The sequence below is a fragment of the Diadema antillarum genome, unplaced genomic scaffold (genome assembly GCF_040938485.1).
Source record: "Diadema antillarum isolate AM-2024a unplaced genomic scaffold, OU_Dant_1.0 seq00000368_RagTag, whole genome shotgun sequence".
Lineage (NCBI taxonomy): Eukaryota > Metazoa > Echinodermata > Echinoidea > Diadematoida > Diadematidae > Diadema > Diadema antillarum.
The window spans coordinates 87810-107611 of NW_027271369.1; the positions used below are offsets into that span (position 1 = coordinate 87810).

General features: G+C 36.9%; 1 protein-coding gene across 1 annotated transcript in view; it reads left to right on the plus strand.

Annotated features, from left to right (window-relative positions):
* Positions 1–19802, plus strand: part of LOC139731313 (discoidin domain-containing receptor 2-like) — a 47567-nt gene that overhangs the window by 21110 nt on the left and 6655 nt on the right. The window contains exons 3-10 of the mRNA XM_071642202.1: positions 2981–3218; positions 3767–3914; positions 7156–7333; positions 7992–8326; positions 12494–12565; positions 16183–16293; positions 17311–17655; positions 18136–18242. Coding sequence (XP_071498303.1) covers positions 2981–3218; positions 3767–3914; positions 7156–7333; positions 7992–8326; positions 12494–12565; positions 16183–16293; positions 17311–17655; positions 18136–18242 — 1534 coding nt within the window. The remainder of the gene's footprint in view (positions 1–2980; positions 3219–3766; positions 3915–7155; positions 7334–7991; positions 8327–12493; positions 12566–16182; positions 16294–17310; positions 17656–18135; positions 18243–19802) is intronic.

Genomic DNA, 19802 nt, shown 5'->3' on the forward strand with positions numbered 1-19802 from the left:
ACTGCGTAAAGATTCTCCAGAGAGAGTTTCATGTCACAAGGTCAAAGGTCAAAAGGTCATAGGTTAGGTGAAAATGTTGCAATATCACTTTTCTCGCAAATGGTTCAATGTATCTTCTATGAACTTGGTACATACGCATGTACTGATGGGCTGGGATTATCTAGGGAGTTTAGGGGTCATGGGTCAATAGTCAGGGGTCAAAGGTCAAGGTCAACTCCTCAAAATTTTACTATACAATTTCCCTCATATACATATGCAATGTTTGCATTATTAGTTTCAAAACTTAATACATGCATTACCTAATGGAGATTCTCTGGGAAATTTCCAGCCAGAAGGTCAAAGGTCAAAGGTTAAGGGTCAAAGGCCAGGTTTCAATGCCCCCCCCCCCAAAAAAAAAAAAAAAAAAAAAAAAAAAAAACATCTATTTTGTACCATCATTACACTCTTTCTTCATACCTTGGAAATTACTCAATGCATAAACTTATAAAAAGGTCCGTCGGAATTCAAGTAAAAATTCTCAATTCCCAAATATGTGTACCTACACTCTTAGAAAATCATAGCAAACCCAGTTCAAGACATTTCTGACAAACCTGCCATTTCAATATTTTGCCAGTTATGTGAAATTGTCATGGATCACACATTGTGAAGACATTGTACTATACGCCTATTGCTAGTATTGGGAGAATCATGCATTATGGCGGAGGATTTCTAGTTTTTCTTGTGTCGTCACAAGTCTCCATGTAGAAAGCTGTATTGTAGATGACATCAGCCAGGGAGGTGCACCTCCCTGCATCAACACATCTCTTGTAACAGGTGTGAGGTACTGAACTTACAGGGAACAGATAGGCAGATATTATGGTTCTTTGGTTGAATCAATCTTTTATCCACTGCCCATCAAGATACTTTTAAAAACCATGACTAGTGCAGGCTTGCAAGTATAGAATTGTCCAACAGCAAAATAATATGTGCCCCATCATGCATTACAGTACAAATCCTATTCATAGACTAGGACACTCGTGGATCAAAGTCTGTACCCACTGGATACCATATTTTTCTCTAGATTGGGCTGCTTGCAAGAACCTGTAGTGTACACTTATTCTGAAGTGTTACAGGAATTCCTCAATAATTATTCTTAGTCAGGCCAACCTAGGCAATTCATAGTTTCCTCATGATACAGTCCCTTTAGTGTAGAATTGATAGAAAAAGGTAACCGCTAAATCTTCAAAATTTCTGCCACATAGATCAGCATATACACTATGCCTCACTGTAAGTACAAGTGTACCTTTTCTGAGTCATGAACCCTAATATTTTATGAATTGAAAGCAAGGGGGAAAAAAGGAAGAAGTTTAATATACTAGATGTATGCAAGGATCAAGACACCCTTAAGACAAGGACTTATAACAACTGTCAAAGCAACAGCCAGCATACAGGCGACAGCTGTGAGTACAACACTTTCCTCCACTCATGGAAACTGGGGTAATAATTATATGCAATAGTGATGCATGATGACTAAAGTGAGCCTAATTATAGTCACAACATGTTACATTTTGTAATGGTTTAAGAGAATTCTTGCCCCTTCATAAAATCCAGATAGGACGTTAAGAGAGGAAGTCAAATGAAACAATAAAATCCATGGAACCATGTTCACCATTTCCTGAAGCATCATCATTGCCAGAAATGTCCCTGTTCAATGATAGATCAGAGAATGAAATCATGCTGGTGTGAACAGCACCACTGGCTATTCATATTGATGTAACAAGAGTCTATTTCACATAAGGAGAGGATTTCCTCATGGATGTGTTGCCTTTTCTTCTACTGTCTAGTACCTATGTCGCAGCTAGTTCCAAAATGTATTTTTAACAGCAAAGAAGGAAAACAAAGTGAAAGTTTTTAATTTGTCCTGATCTTTGATACTTTGATAATGCTAGTTAATGCCAAGGAAGGATGTGAGATGACTCTCAAAATATGGGCATGCTGTAAAAGAAGACCTATTTATTTTTTCATTCGTGATCCATGAGTCAAGTGTGTTTGTTAAGAGAATGTAGGCATTTACGCTATGTTTAGGCATGCATTCATGTGAATTGGTAAGCTGAACTTATATTTCAAGCAGCTTGATTTAGATTGATTGATTGTGTTCACTTAGTTCTTGATGTGCCTTTGCTTTTTACAGTTTGGTCAAGTTATACATTCGGTGGGATCAATGTGCATTTGTTGGATTTGATGGTGGGCCACCTGGCATTTTCGCTTTTTCTACCCGATTTTTTAAATATTTCATGATTTCCCTTCCTAGAGCAAGATAAATGTAATCGACATTTGGATAAATTTTATCCCATAAATGAAAATGAGAATAAAAAGGGGGTTATTGTATAATTAGTATAAATTTTTTGTCAAACTAAAATGCCAGTGTCAATCCCCTCCAAAGCCTTTAAAAAAAAAATGTATCATGTACTAGATGTACTAGTATTGGACAGATTTGTTTATGTTTTTAAGACATGTCTTTGTGAGGGCATATTGATATGATTATTACAGTTAACTGCAAAGATATGGGACACTGTGCAGAGAAGGCATCAGATCTGTCTGTGTATCATTCTCCATGTGTCTCGGTTTGATAAGATTCAGTCAAGTTTGATACACAGGTAGAATGCATCATGACATTTAAATGATTTTGGCAAATGTGTGATGTGTATATGTCTAAACCTGTATCGATAGATAAAGTATGATACATAGAGGCATATTTGGTAATGTTATTTGGGAAGGCCAGTTTTTCTTGTTAGAGAGTAAAACAAAAATTTGTCATGAGCATTTTCTCTTGTAATTACTATTATGTACACTTAATAACTATTAATTTAAAATGGAACTTTTACAGGGTGCATGATTCTACACAAAACTGGCTGTAAGTATTGATGGATGCACTATTGGATCAAATATGACTCATATTTATATTTTGTTTTGTTTTGTTTGTTTCTTTTCATCCTTTCAGACTTCACTTAAATGAAGGAGCTGGTGCATGGTGTCCAGTCAGTGCCAAGCCAGAAGCCGCTGGCCCCTATGAATATCTCCAGGTAGACTTGCTCAATCTCACTGTTGTGTCGGCCATTTCCATCCAGGGCCGATGGGACACAGACTATGGCATGGAGTATACCCAGTTCTTCCGCATCGAGCTTTCGCGGGATGGCGGCCGCTCGTGGCGCCGCTACGTGCAGAGGAATGGAGAGGAGGTGAGCTCTAACCTTCATGAAGAGTTAGAACATGCGATGTAATGCAGTCCATTTCATGCCAAGACTCCAAGGTTTTCCTTGATGTAACCAATTGTTTATAAGAACAGCATTTTGATAATGAAACATTCAGTGTCTTGTAATCACTGCTTATAAAAACATACACACACATGCAATCAGATGATATGTAGCCCCATTAGAGGATTTTAAAGCACCATATTTTTTTCCCCCTTAGGATTGCAGGGAAAAACTAAAACTCTTTTTTTTTCCCCTCAGAAGTTGTACCTTTTACTTGTTTATGACTTGTTTAAATTAGCAAAATTCTTAACATCTCATCAATGAAATCAAAACAAGGGATGGTACCCTCCTACACGTGTAAATCATAAAACTGGTATTAATATCAATCTGTAGTTTTAGGAAAAATTTGTTAATTTAGGAATACCTTGCTTGTTGCTATCATCATGGGTTGATCATTATCAAAGGGAGTATTTGTAATCAAGGCAGAAAAGATGTACATTCACACCAACATGTCTCTTGTTTGCCAATACTAGGAGATCCAAGGGAACCGGGACACCAATACAGCGATGACCCGACACATCAGCCCCCTAATCATTGCACAGGTGCTCAGGATTGTACCTGTTGTCAGGGTAACAAGCTCCGTCTGTATGAGGATAGAACTCTATGGTTGCAAGTGGCTGGGTAAGTATTGCAAGCGTTCAATTCTTTGCATAGTAAACACATTGTCTTGATAGTCAGTCTGCCATATATGTAAATACACATTCCCCTTTTTTTTAAGTAGCGACACTCCAACACATACGTATCCTGCTTTCATCTCACTGGATTCAAGTCAGCTCAGTCTAGTAATAGGACCCCTATAGATGTAATAGTAGTGTAACACCTTTTCCATTGGGGATTACATTTCCAAAGTAGCATTTCTCATTAACTTTATTGAATCAGACTGGGAAAGGTCTCCAGTCCACCTGAGTGAATACACCAAAGGAAAATGAATGTCACAGATGCTGTCAACGGAAAACAAAACAACAAAAAACAACAAAAACATGAAAACCCAAATGCAAAGCGTACTGTTTTTCACATTGCAAAGGTGTTGGTCTCGTGATACACATTCAAGCTAGGACTGTGTGTGTCTTCATGTCTTCTCTCATAGTTCTGTATATAAAACAAATAAGAAACTCATTGTGGCCTTCCATTACAGAGGGATGATTGACTCCACTGACTTCACCTGTCTTTGTTGCCTAGCAACCAATGCAATGCCAGTCTGCTTCTGGTATTTCTACTCATGTGCCAGAAAGGATGAAAGCTGCCTATGGGCAGAGTTAGAGACTTTATGTAGTGCCCTTGAAATAGGCCTCTGAGCTAGATGTGGCTCATTTATTTTAAGGTCAAATTAAATCTGAGAGTCATCTTGAGAAGCTCTGTTTGTATGTTTCATATTTTAGGTAAACATTGAACCTTCAACTTATGTTGTCTGTATAGCAGTTGGTTAGATAGGTCCCTTCACTGCCTCTCTGAAATGGCTAGAATTAATCAATTGCCCCTTTTATGGTAGGTCTCACCGTCACACATGAGAAGGGCTACTGAAGGATGGCAAGGTTCTAGATACACAGCAGCTCATTGCTTTGGCAATGTGCCCAGTGTGCAACAGTTGTACTCTCAGTGCAACAGACCTCTTTATTTTCCCCACCCAGAGACTGATTAGCTAGAGTTCCCTTGTGGGAACCTTGCTGAGAGCATGAAGAAATAAGAGTGACTTTGCGAATGTGTTAGGGCTTTGTCAACAGAACTGGAAATTGGAAAATTTCAGGTGAAGAGAAGAACAGATAAGGATGTAGATGTACATGAGTGTGTGTGAGAGAGTGTCATTGTCGAGGAGGAGGCAAAGAAAAAAAAAGGGGGGGGGGACATGATGCTGTGAGAAAGGAGGAAAATAGACTTTGAAAAGCTGAGAAGGGAATTTGATCTTTTTGAAAGCTGTAGCAGAAAGCCCTTCTGTGCATTCACCAGGTTAATGGGGCAAATATCCTTAGAGAAAAAGAAGCTCATTGTTGGAAACTACCATTTATCAAATAATGATCAACTTTTAAGTGGGGTTGAAAAAAAAACCAACAACAATAGATGCCAAATCAGCATGAATGAGGAGAGATGATGTGGGCTTCTGTTTGAAAATTATTTGCCTTGCCTAAAAATTTGCTTGTGCTTAAAATCCTGATCTTTGTGTTTGAGCATACTTTCTGACCAACACTGCCACAATTCTGATTTTCCTTCACTGTAACATTAACTACTTAAAGAGAGGCTGACAAAATTTGTCCGTAAAGAGATAATGAACTCAAAACAAACTGGGTTGTCATTTTTCTTAACTGGAGTGATGGTGTAAACTTCATGGCAGTCACTGAAGTTATAGTAGCAAGAAAATAACACTGGCAAGAGTTTAATTATATCAGTTGGTATTGATACAGTTCATGAGACAGAGCAAGAAATGGTGGGAAATGGGTCGAGAATTTCTCACAGCAGTGCAGAATACCAGTGACTGTGTTTGTACAGCTTGAAGCATTACCCGACAATAACAAAAAAGTGCAAGAGTGAGAAAAAATTGTTATGTCTCTGGATGATATGGGATCAGATTTCATCTCCTTGGAGACTGAAATTGAACTGACCTTTCCTGACCTCCAGCAAAGTTGGATTTTTTTTTTCCCTTTGTTGTGCAGGGAATAGGCATGTTTGGAATGTGGGCACATACAATGTAGTAAAGGCAGAAGTGGCTAAATTTCTTTCTTTTTCTTGCTTCCATGTCTCTCTTAAGAAGCCATCTTGACTTGATCTGATTTAGACTCTTATGCTCACCTTGCCTTTCTCTCTCTCCCCCTCTCTACAATGTACAGTGTATATGTGATGAATGGATCAATTTGTATACTAAACAAATGTAAAAAGAACTCTCCCTCTTCTCCCTTCTCTCCTTTTTTTTTTTCTCTCTCTCTCTTTCTCTCTCTCTTCTTCATTAAGCAGCCCCTATTCTGGAGTGTAATCAGCCTGGGGCTGTTTTGGGGGTAGCAATTATTTATAGACAAGGGCTAAATGTGCCATTAGTATTTGAATTGTTCCATCTCAAGCCAGTTGACAGACCTTGTCATGAATAATCCATGCTTCTCTACATGATGGTATCTGGCTCCAGCTAGATAATCCTTCTCCACTGTCCAAGCCTGCAGAGTTGGGCCTTCTCTGTGTCCATCACTCAAGTTATGCTACATGTACAATGTAGGGCCTATATCACCATCTCAATGTTTTCATTCCAGTATGGTACAGATATATTTCCCCTTCCTTTCCACCTTAACCATTCTCTCACCATTTATGTCATATGCCTACTCTGTAAAGTCAGATCCTTTATGATGGGGTGTTGACATACAAGTGTTGACATACAAGTGTTGACATACAAGATGTAATCAGCAAGTGTTCCACATATTGATAAGAATAGATGCAAAAATTTGGCTAATGCATTTCTTGATTATAAATAAAGAGTTCTATGTCTATGTCTAAAATTGTATATGTGTGTGTATGTAGAGAGGGAGAGAGATAATGTGTGAAGATTTTCCTCTCCCTCACTATATATCTCTCCTGCCACGTTTTTACGGCCTATACTTATGATGGATGATTTGATTTTGAATCATGTTTAATCCAGCAAAGAATGGTTTTAAATCCAAAATGAAAGATACCCGGCAATTTCATTTCACTTCATTCTTAAAAGCTTGCTCATAATGATCTTACCAAAGGCAGTTAAGAGCGTATACAGACAAATGGTTTTGTTTATTCAATTGAGTGTGACCAGAACCCTATTCATAATGTGAAATGTTTTTAACTTGTTTTATGGGTAGTCCAGTCTTGCTTCTTGTGTGTCACTGTGAGGATTTGTACTTTAATTTCTCCACAGACCATTTGAAGTCATACTCCATGCCTGTTGGGGACACACGAGGAGAATATGTGTTTGAGGACCACTCATATGATGGCTATACGTATGAAGGGAAGATGATGAATGGGCTTGGTCAGCTGACTGATGGCATGTTTGGTCACAGCAACTACAGGCTCAGCCCCCTTAATGTCCCCCAGGGGTAAGGCTTCATTCATTCTAACAGACTTTTCATTACTTTATCACCAGGGCAGTGATTCAAGTGACTGTGTGCGGGATAAAGGAAATGTATTTTGTGCGCAAAATGAGTATTATGTCAAGTTGAAATATTCACCAACAAAGTGATTTACAGGGTCTTGATGTTCAAACGTATCCTATCCAGTATCTAACTTTAACAAGTGTCAGTCTGAAAATGATGTTACAGTATCAACTTCAGCATCACTTGCTGTTGAATAATAGTAATGTTGAATCTGTATATTGTGTTTGAAAAGCTATATTCAGTACAGAAATAAGATCAGCTGATGTTTGTTTGGCTAGATTTAAACATCCACTTCAAGATGAATGCGTGTAATGAGCACCAATTCACAAGCTTGTTATCTATCATAATTCCATGGTCTGTTTAAGAGTGTTGATGATGCACAAGAAAAGTGTAAAAAGATTGCCTAATACAGACGTAGGATATTGTATGAACAATTAAAGCATCATGTCTCACACTGAAAACAGCCATATTGCCCTCTTGATAAACCTATACCATAGAGAGTGGGACTGAGTCTGTGTGAATCTCCTATATAAACACAGGATTTGTATGATCATCCTTATACTCATCAGTGTTGTTTTATCTGTTTGATTATCCTCAACAGGTATGAATGGATAGGATGGCGCAACGCAACCCATAGTAACCCAGAAATCGTCTTTGAGTTTGACTCCCTGCGCAACTTCACCAGCCTTGGATTCTACGTCAACAACTACTTTTCCAACAACGTAGAAATCTTCCAGGGAGTTGAGGTCTACTTTGGTATCTTCCGTGACCAGTACTCACCACGTTCTGTCTACAAGACCATTAGACAGGACAGAGACCATCAGGATGCGCGATGGATCACGATTCACCTGGCCAACCGTGTGGCTCAGTGGCTGAAGGTCAAACTCTACCACCGTGGCCGATGGATTCTCATCAGTGAGGTCTCCTTTGAATCAGGTATGTGCAGTTTTTGTCACCTAGCTTACTGCTGTTTGTATTCCTTAAACATTCAGTCATTCATATTACCTGTACTTTGTTTTGTTTATTTACTTATTTCCTGTTTTCTTGAAGCCATCACAGCACCACAGTATTCAGGGTATACTGGTGTCATGCCCCTCCCCCCCCCCCCCCCAAAAAAAAAAAAAAAGACCCAAAAACATTTTTGTACTTTGTTTAGATGTACATTAAGCTAGTTTTTCACTCAGTGCAGTAGGCTGAAAGATGCTATGACCATAGTACTCTGTTTTGCACTTGTAGTCAGGCTGTGACAGTGCCAAATTTGAGTAGTATTTGATGGTCTTCATCTTGTTTTCAGATATCAGTCATGAGAAAATGACTTCACAATTTTGTCTTTCTGTAAATGCAGAATTAATGTCTGCAATAAATGTCACAAATCATCAAGTTATCAGTAAAATCCAAGATTACTGTGGTGATGGACATTTTCATGCAATTAACATCTCACCCTAGGTCACTAAATACCACTGGTCTACAATATGTAAATTTTGTATGTATTTCTATACACATTTAAATGTCTCCCTGAAATATGTTAATTTCATGCAAGTTCAGTTATGTACAAAATGTACCAAAAAAAAAAAAAAAAGAAGAATATATATACATATATATAGTTGTATATGATAGCAAAACAAAAAACAAAAAACAAAACCACCCAAGAAAGTGCAACCACTTTAAAAGGGGGTTGAATGTATCCAGTAATTTATCCAGTTCCAGGAAAAGAATTAAATTGATGTTGCTGTCAACGGAACCTATGAATTGACAAATACGTACCCAGTACCATGTGACTCCCAAGTGATGTAATGATTGACATATGGTATTTTCTGTTAACCTTGAGGATAGTACCTCCATGATCATGATTCAAGCAGTGCTACTACAGTATTCAATATCTATTTACTTTCTTTGTGACTTTCTCAATACAACAAAAAAGTGTATTCAGGTCAAGGACACATGCAAGGTGATTACTACTGCTGTTAAAAGGGATATGGGCAGCCAAGATTGCCCTGCATTATTTCATCAGTGAATTATGCTCTTGCCATGTTCATTGCACATTTAAAACCATCCATATTTCCCTATATTATTGAAATCTAGCACTTCATGCACTAACAGTCTATCACTGTGGTTTGAAAGTTACACAGGGAACATACAGTATTATGGGGAAATAAACTCATGTTTCTTCATCATTTGCCTTAAACTTTTTTTTTTTAGAATTATTCCAGACAGTGTATGGTCCAAAGCTCTAGACTGCACTGAGCAGTCTAGAGCTTCAAACTATTTCATTCAATAAGATATGTAGCAGGATTTCAATGATATCAATCATGGGGTCCAAGTATTGACTGTCTATCAAACCTTTGTAGGTGAAAGTTCCCTATTTTGTATTCACAGTGGAAGCATAACTCTAGATTACAATGAAGCTATGTAGTGTTAACAATATACTATGTGGTAAACCTTCAGAAATTGTGGTGTGATTATTTTGTAGAATTGCTTTACAAAATTCAGTACTGTTCACCAAGTAGAGGATATAGTTTATGGTGTTCTATTTTTGTGAATTTTGCAGGTCAACTGGTATTTGCAGAGTTAACAACTCACAAAAATATTGCTTCTTGTAACACAAATACAGTTTATATCATATCTAAGATGGAATGTCGCTAATTTTCTCTCTTGAAAAGTAATGGCGCTTCCTTCCTATTCCATCAATATGGTCCTAGATTGCAAATTCAATCACTTGTGAAATTGTTTTACAAGTTTCAATTAAAATATACCCATAGTGATATATGAAATGCAAAAATTGAAGCCAGAATTCAGATAGAGTTCTTGACTCTCAACTACTTGCTGTGAAATATTACATAATATTATAATGATAATCAAGTGTGTTAAAAGGAACATTTTGTGTCATTAAAATAGAAGAAAATTGAAGCTTGTTAATGTAATTGTTGTATGCTGTAGTCATGATAAACTATACACTGTATGGGCTTGTCTTACTTTTGCTTCTTATAACATCAATATCTTGGCAAATGTCAGTCTAACAACCACATCAGTGTATACTGCATATAAACCAGATGTATGCACACCTGGTAATCTAATATGGTGCTGATTCAATTCATGCAGTACGGTATGAGTATGAAACATAAACAGTATCAATTGCAGAGCATGACAGACGATAATAGACCAGGGTTGTATCGGTATGCCTGTGAGCAGGTCTTGAGAGAGAGGGCAGAAAATCAATACTCCCTGTCTGCCCTCGGTGTGTTTACATTATCTGTTTTAGCTGACTTTAATACACTGTCAGGTAGCATTGAGTACATTATGTGTTCTTGATCTTTGGCTTCCCTAGTCTTGCGTATTTTCCGTTTCGTGAAATACATGGAAACTATTCTTTTAAAATGGAAAAATCAAAAGTAAAGGATACTAGAGTCATAACTAGAAGTACTGTTCAAACTCTAATTAAAATGGTGACTTTGTGGGATTGTTTCAAAGTGGTAGGTTTTTTATTTATAAAATTGTTTTAATTGAGCCTTTGTCTGGAGGCATTATAATATGATTGGAGCTTGCATTTAGTCACAGGTAGAAGCTTGCACATGTGCAGTTGCCTGGTTATCACTTTAGACTGCATAAGGATGTTTGTTTTACATTACTTCACATACTTTGTATGCTGTGGATAACTCTTGATTCTGACCCACTGCTTGTTCTGTTCACATTTGCACGTTTTTCTTTGTTACAATATATTTCATCAGTAGACATATTTAACATATTTTACGATATGCTTGCATTGATGCTTACACTTATTATTTTGTTTTCTCTCCCCATAATCAATTCAGTGCTTTTGCATTTCATGATATATAAATGTAGTTTATAATGCTTGGTGAATTCATAGTTGCCATTGATGAATGAACCTCAATCTATACCTACAATGTATGCTGGCATTTGTACAATAAGGGTTTCAGCAACGATAGTTGCGACGAGCTGTTTTACAGCATACACGTGTGTGATAATGATAAGAATTTTAAAAAGTTGTCAGACAGGCCTTTCTGAAGGCACATATGTGACCGTGCACCTCAAAACGAACATAAAGTCGCACACACTGATTTTGCGTGAGGACTGAAAATAAGTGAAATGGGTCAACCTAGCCTAACTTGACTTTTTCATATTTTCTGAAAGAGCGGGTCTTCTTTTACATTATGCTAAAATTTGGTATCATAAAACAGGCAGGAAAGTGTGTTTTTTTAGCAGTTTATCTCGAACATTTTTGGTAGAATAGTGTGATTAGGTGTGTCTTTAGAATCCCTTTTTCATTTCTGAAAAAGCTTGCTGACACTCTTCCCTTTCAACTCTAATAACTTTTGAAAGGATAGTGCTACTGCTTTGAAAGTTGGCATTAATTATGGACAGAATGTGTTAATGAGGCATCTCTAATTTCAGTTTGATCTGATAATGCTTTCATTGTTGTTACTCTGGTGGTTTACTTCCTGTTTTTTGTCCCATTCATCGCACAGCCAGCACGGTTTGGTAAAGATTAAGCGCTTGAATAGACACTGTACTTCAGAGCCTCTTTTCTCAGTTCACACTTTTCCTCAGTTTGTGCTTTCTTTTTAATATTTAGATAGGTTAGGAGAGTCCATTTGATTTGAGTTATACATCATTTTCAAGCTTAAAGTCTGCTCTTTCAGAATATGGTCTTCACTAGAAATTCATGTCTGGCGGCTTTTTGTTTGTTTTGAGGTGCAGGGTCACATATATGAGAGAAGAGTGCCGACAAAGTTGATTTCTCATGAAAAACATCTCTCTTAATACAGGAATTCATCAACAGCATCAAGCTTTTTTATAGTTTTTCATTTTGTTTTTCACCAAAGATTTTTTTTTCAAGAGTGTAATTTTAAACTTGTATGAACTATAGCATTCAGACATTTAAAAAAAAATCTAATGTACAGTATCAAAGGCATCTGCAAAGAGAAATTACCTTTGAGTGCTAAAAGCAAGTTTATGCATTCATCAGGTATAATGGGTTAGGACAGAATTTTAATTTGTGTCTGATTTTGTGTGCCACTCAAAGAGAATGTTGATACATGTTCCTTGTAACGTGTTTGCCACCACTTATAATTGACTCACTGACAGAAGACATCCCTGACAACTTTGACACTAGTACAGCTGGGTATGACACTCCTGTAGTAGAACCGCCATCCTCAGGTTTGTGCCTACCTACAATAACTGCTTCTCTAGACAATTTGGGGTGCTACATCATCAGTGTGTTCAGGTCAAGATCCCCATGATGTGTCTGTAGTTTGCTGAGCACTGTCACACATCATGCAGGCATCTTGCAGAAGTGTCACCAAAGTGTTATCACACAGTGGAAACATTTTTTTTTTTAATTCTCAAAATACATCTAACATGATATGTAGGGAGAGATTCTCCTTTCTGGCTACTTTATGTCCAAAAATTAGACATCATCAGAATGATAACTTTGTTAATGCACACAACATGACTTGTCCTCCTTCATATGTGGGAAATAGAATGAGATGAAGTAGCACCCTTCAGTTTGTTCATTTATTCAATGGTAGTTATTCTTTTGTTCCTAACATTTTGTATTTTAACAGGATTGGTTTGTGTTTGTGGAATTGTAGGTATTCTGTACAAAGTCACATGCAATGGCAAGAAATTTTTTGACTATCCTTTTCTCCATGCTCATAAATGGTGATTTCCTGGACCATGTTAGTTTTAAAGGTGGTTGTCATGTACATATCTGAATGAAATTTAGTATTTCTAATTTTAAGCACGAATATTTAAGGATGAAAAATTAAATTTACAGATCATGATTTCAGTTTGGAAGTAAAGGAGCAAGCTCAAAATCTAAAATTTGAGGATTTGAGAAGTATTTAAAGAAACTGAACCTTGCTTTGTTGAAGGTTGTAATACATTGATAATTTACCTGATGCAATAATAGGTCTGGTAGAGGCCAATTGTCAAATCATTCAAACATTTCTTAGCTTGCAAAGAATGAAGAAATTCATTAAGTAATTTCATTAGATCTGATTCAATCATTTATTTTGACAGTCTATGAATGAATGATTTTGCCTAATATCACATCTCAATATCACATGTTGAGGTTTAATTATTATCAATATTTTCTGAGATTATACATGACTATTAATCAATTCAAGGGTAATTCAATGAAATTTAGTTGAATGTGGTAATAAGTTAAAATGGAATATGGGCTGTCTGTTAAATGAATTAGGATTTGCTTGCCAGGGTTGTGATGAAGCATTGATATGAAACATGACAAGCTTGACTTGCTTTGATAGTGACATAATCTGTCTTGCCAAGGATAAGTCTACCTTTTGTTATTCTTCCTTAAAAGATATCAAAAGTGGTAAAATATGATATCGGGGTCTACCATCTGTGATTATATACCATCTATAAAGTGATAAAAATTTGTTTATGCGAAGATCTTTTACTGAATGTGCATCCCACAATGCATGCTAGTGCATTCTATCATCTCCATGATTTGCTGGCATGTTTTGCATCTTGTGTTCTGTTATAATTTTGTTTGTTATCCATTTATGTCTTTCCCACAAAATCCTCCCAACTGAATTGTCATTTGGTAGTCCATACATGGTATTTATGTCTCCTATTAAAGGACAAGTTCACCTTCATAAACATAAGGATTGAGAGAATGCAGCAATATTAGTAGAACACATCAGTGAAAGTTTGAGGAAAATTGGATAATCGATGCAAAAGTTATGAATTTTTAAAATTTTTGTGTTGGAACCGCTGGATGAGGAGACTACTACAGCTTGTGAGTCATATGCATACAACAGTATAAAGAAAATGTAAAGAAAATTCAACATATTTTCACTTTTTTCGCATAATAAAAGAGCACTTGACTTGCCTCTTTCTAAAGGCAGGGGGAATAATATTACCCAAAACATTTGTCGGTAACGAGTCAGGGGAATGTGTACTTTTTTCAAAAGATGAAATTTTGTGAAATTCTCTTTATATTTTCCTTACATTGTTGTACGCATGTGACATCTAAGTTATTCACACACTGCAGTAGTCTTCTCATCCAGCGGTTACTGCACAAAAACTTCAAAAATTCATAACTTTTGAACGGATTGTCCGATTTTCGTCAAACTTTCAATGATGTGTTCTACTAATATTGCTACATTCTCTCAATCCTTATGTTAATGAAGGTGAACTTGTCCTTTAACTGTTGTAACCAATTGCACCAAAGTCCACACCTTTTTCCTGTCTGTTTTGTTAGTTTTATCCAGTCATTTGTCAACCTGTCCCCATAATTTCCTATATTCCTACAAAGATGTACATGCCATTGTAGTTTACTCTCTTCATGTGTGTGTGTGAGAAATGATGATCGTCATCCCATGTTATGTGTTTGCCATCGCTTATACTTGACTCACTGGCAGAAACCATCCCCGACAACTTTGACAGTAGTACAGCTGGGCATGAAACTCCTGTACGATCTTCAGGTTTGTTTTGGTCAACATATAGTAACTGTTCGGTGTTCAAAAACATTATAAAGAAATGACAGGTATGATTGTCATATTTTAGAAAATGCACAAAAGAACATACAGATTTAAACATAACTAGGCTTCTTGCTCATCAAAACATATTTACTAATGATATGCTTACAAGTTCCCACACCTATTGAGCTAAACTAAACAGATGCTATTGTTGTCATGGATAATTTTCTGATTGTTATAAGCATGGTGGGGTACTCTGTATATATAGTGCATAGTGATTTAATGACAATCATTTTTACATATATTATTCAGGGACCAAGGTGCACTAACAGCATTCTACAGAGAGATTCAGTTGGAATCAGTGTTAAAGAGAGAGCATTTTTGTATGTTGTCTCCCTTCCCACCACCCACAGAATTATTTAGTTAGCTCAATTTGTGTAAAGCTAAAGAGAAGACCCTTGAAAGACCCTTGCTGTAGTGGCCAGATGTTTGATTTTTTTTTTTTTTTTTGAAGTTTCAGAGATTAAGAAATATCAAATCAATTTTGAAATATGATATAGTGTGCATTTTTTTTTCTCTCACTGATTTATGCACTGCTTAGGCAAAGCTCACTTTGCTCAAATTCATATTATTGCCCAATATGCGTTGTTACACTCAATCCTTTTTCTTATCTTGGTATAATGAAACAGAAACCAATATCAGTAAAATAGACAACCCCCCCCCCCCAAAAAAAAAAAAAAAGAAAAAAAGAAAAAAAAAGAAAATAGGACATGAAAGAACGTCTTCAAATGTTATTTTTGTGTAGAACATGAAAGAACATTATGAAATCACCTCATAGACTTTTTATCAATCTTCCATTGCTAAAATGCAAGTGCAAGTTTATGATGGTTGTCATGTTGTAACATGTTGTGTATTGTGTTCATCAGCAAATTTTAACCTTTTTTGCTTCTCCCCCTATCATCATTTGTGAGTGTATTTCATGTTTCCGCTACATCTGGTATTACCACTTGTATACATTTGTTGACTTAACAATTTATCTTGTTGCAGTTTCTGTCCTTAATGAAACTTTCTTTCCCTTATTCATGTGGTAAGTAGAAAAAGAATAATGACTAAAATGCATTCAGCCGCCCAGTGGTAATTGAAAGAGTTTGGTCATCTCTTGCATAGCCCTTAACAGGGATTTGCAGATGTTTGGTAAGATGTACAGGTGGTTACAAAAAAAGTATGAATGTACTTTTGTGGGCAATGGTGTAATGTACGGCCTTTCACTAATATGTGTACTCCTTTCTCCACAAGTAACCACCAGAACCTATGTTCTACTATTGGTAGGTCCTGCAGATCGCACAACTGTGTCCACCACAGATGCTGATCGGTATGTGCCAAAGACGGGCAATGGGACACAGAAGCCTAACCTCATTAGCTCCACCAAAAAAGGAACTGGTAAGACTTTCCCTAATAAGGTTTCTTCCATTTTACTTTGCTCCGAATCAAAAAGTCTTATTCATTATTATATGTTTTTCCTTGTAAATGTTTGCATATAATTGAATGCTAGAATGATACATAATTAAGCTGCAGTAAGCATGAATCCTCTTGATCTTGTATGATTGTCGAGTCGATATACTTTTGCAGAATGTACAAAACCTAAAAATGAACAATTACACTGTATCGTATTAGAGGAATTCACTGTATCTTGTGATGAGGACCCTTAGGTTGTCGTCGTGACAGTGACATCCCCAAAGAGGTATCAATGTTTTCCTTTAACTCATCAAAGTTGTAAACTCAGCCAACCAAATTGAATAACATTTCCACTTTACAGAGTTTCCAAGGGAAGATGTAATACAACACCCTTTCCCCTTTTTGCACGATATCATAACGTCTCAATTCACGCAGTCAATGGGATGCTCTATAGATCCTTTATGATTTTGTGTTACAATTGTAATATAAAACATTTGTTATGATGTCAAGTTTTGACTGATTACTGTGGCTTTCTACTCTGTGAGTTCATGTTTATATCTATGAATTGCTTAGTTCTTATGAGTTTTAAATCCCTCTGAAACTGAACATTGATGTCAGTTTATGTGAAATGATTTTGTGTTACAATTGTAATATAAAACATTTGTCATGATGTCAAGATTTGACTGATTACTGTGGCTACTCTGTGAGTTCATGTTTATATCAATGAATTGCTTAGTACTCATGAGTTTTAAATCCCTCTGAAACTGAACATTGATGTCAGTTTATGTGAAATGATTTTGTGTTACAATTGTAATATAAAACATTTGTCATGATGTCAAGATTTGACTGATTACTGTGGCTACTCTGTGAGTTCATGTTTATAAATATGAATTGCTTAATTCTTATGAGTTTTAAATCCCTCTGAAACTGAACATTGATGTCAACACAAGATTGTCACTTGCTGATGATGATTCTCTCTTTATCACTTTTATTTTCTGCTAGGAGTTGATATCATCCCCAAGACTGGTTCACCCACTGCCACAGTGATCGGAGTTGTGGTAACCATTTTACTCCTCCTTGTGCTGGTCTTTGCTCTCCTCCTCTTCCTCTACCGCCGCAAGTACATCAAGCTCAAGCACCGCCTACCAACAATGGCCTTTGAAGCCAACTGCAATGGGGGTGGTGGCACCATCAACAACTGCAATAGCAACACCATAGCCATGGGCATCACCACAGTGCCAAGCCGACGCTCTAATCCCACCTACCAGATCTCACACCCCGACGATGAGCCCCAATACCACGTCATCGACAACATGATGGTTGAGAGTGATGACGACTTGGATGCTTGTGAGTTTGACTCTCCTCTCTCTGGTCTGGCATACAAATGTAGCTGCTACATAGCCATAATCTACTGAAGCATTCATCATGGTTTTTTTTTCACAGCCAGAAAGACTTAATCAACTTGTACAAATATTGCACATATCTTTGTTGTTGCTGCTGTTGTTGTTGTTGTTGTTGTTGTTGTTGTTGTTGTTGTTGTTGTTGTTGTTGTTGTTGTTGTTGTTGTTGTTTTGTTAGTCATAAATTGAAAGGTAGTAAAACTGAGTTTACATCATATCAAAATTAGGAGAGAAATACATAAAGTTTGTAACAAAAGATAAGTCAACATGTTCAGGTCTTCAGTATTCATCCCATGAGGGTGAAGTGGTTTGCCATGCAAATGAAGGAAGAATGGTATATGATGATATAATTTGGCTTTGTGGCAGAGAAGAGGATATGCCAGTATTACCTTTCTGTTGGTTGTACTTCATGATGCCCTCCACACAGGCTCAGACTCATCCAGAATATATGCAGAGCCAGAGAACCCAACCTGCACATATAGGGACAAACACATGCTGCAGCACTATGCCGAGACAGACCTCATCAACATTCAGGTGAGAAATCAATGAGGACAAACATTCGAACGTATGTCCTATCTGTTTGTGCCTTCCACACACTCAAAATAACCATAGATTTTCACAACAGTGTCGCTTTATACTTTAGAGGCAAGCATTTACATCAAACACTCCAATGTCTGTAAACTTTGATTTTAGCATGACAGTGTTTTACTGTTTAAAGATAATAAAAAGTTTTGGTTCCTCAAAAGTTTCCTTGAATTTCCTTGTCTTAGTTTGTGTTTCAGGTTAAAGTACCTTTCATATAACTAACACTGTGAGACTTACTCGCCCCAAAGTGCTCTCATGTCTTAGTAATCATGCAATTAATTGCGACCAGCAGCCCCATACGCATAGCGTAATCGGGCTTCGCATTGTGGCATTCAGGATCATGACAGATTTAGTATCGCAGGATAAATGTCAACTTAAAATCCCAAAAATTCTTCAATTTGAAGACTTACCAATTAAGGTGAAGTATTGAAAACAGGCTTCGGGCAACGTTTGGTTCTGCCTATAGTCCCTTTCTGTTCGAATTGATGACTGAATGTGACTCGGCCGAGAGGACCTTGGGAGAGCTACATACACTGAATACTGCAGCCAGTGCATGCGAACACATCACATGCGCACAAATTTCAAATCCATCAACGGATAAGATGTTTGTGTGCGCATGCGCTGGCCGTAATAGTCAGTGTATGTAGCTCTCCCAAGGTCCTCTCGACCAAGTCACATTCAGTCATCAATTCGAAAAGAAAGGGACTATTGGCAGAACCAAACGTTGTTTGAAGCCTGTTTTCAATACTTAAACTTAATTGGTAAGTCTTCAAATCGAAGAAATTTTTGGATTTTAAGTTGACATTTACCCGCGATACTAATTCTGTCATGATCCTGAATGCTACAATGCGAAGCCCCATTACGCTATTCGTATGGGGCTGCTAGTCACAGTTAGCTATGCGTACAATGGGCTGCACGCTGCTGGTCGCAGTCAGTGGTTTCGTACAATATTTATCGACGCTGTGCGGCGACGGCTCTGGTACGAAATCATTATTGCATGATTACTAAGACATGAGAGCACTTTGGGGCGAGTAATTCTCACAGACAACGTACTTTAACGTGAAACACAAACCAAGAAAAGGAAATTCAGGGAAACTTTTGAGGTACCAAAACTTTTTATTATCTTTAATGATACTGTCTCATACACTGTACATGACGCGTGCAAGCATTTTATTTTTTTTTGTACACTACCACAAAGGGGGCTGAAGGTATTATTTGATACTGTTTGTGAGTATTTAACAAGAAACATATTCATTCTAGAGATAGTGTATATATGGAAATGAACAAAAAACAAGAAAATAAAATGATATTCTCCACATAAACCCACTTGAGAATTAGGGTTGCTATGATGCATAATATATGAGGGGAGGGTGTGTGGATGTTAATTATTGAGCAAGCACATGATTTTCATGACATGTTTTATGTAAAATCCAATTGGAAATTTGTGAGGCATCAACATTATCACCTCAGTTGATTTCCATAGGTGATAATAAAACACTTCAAGCCATT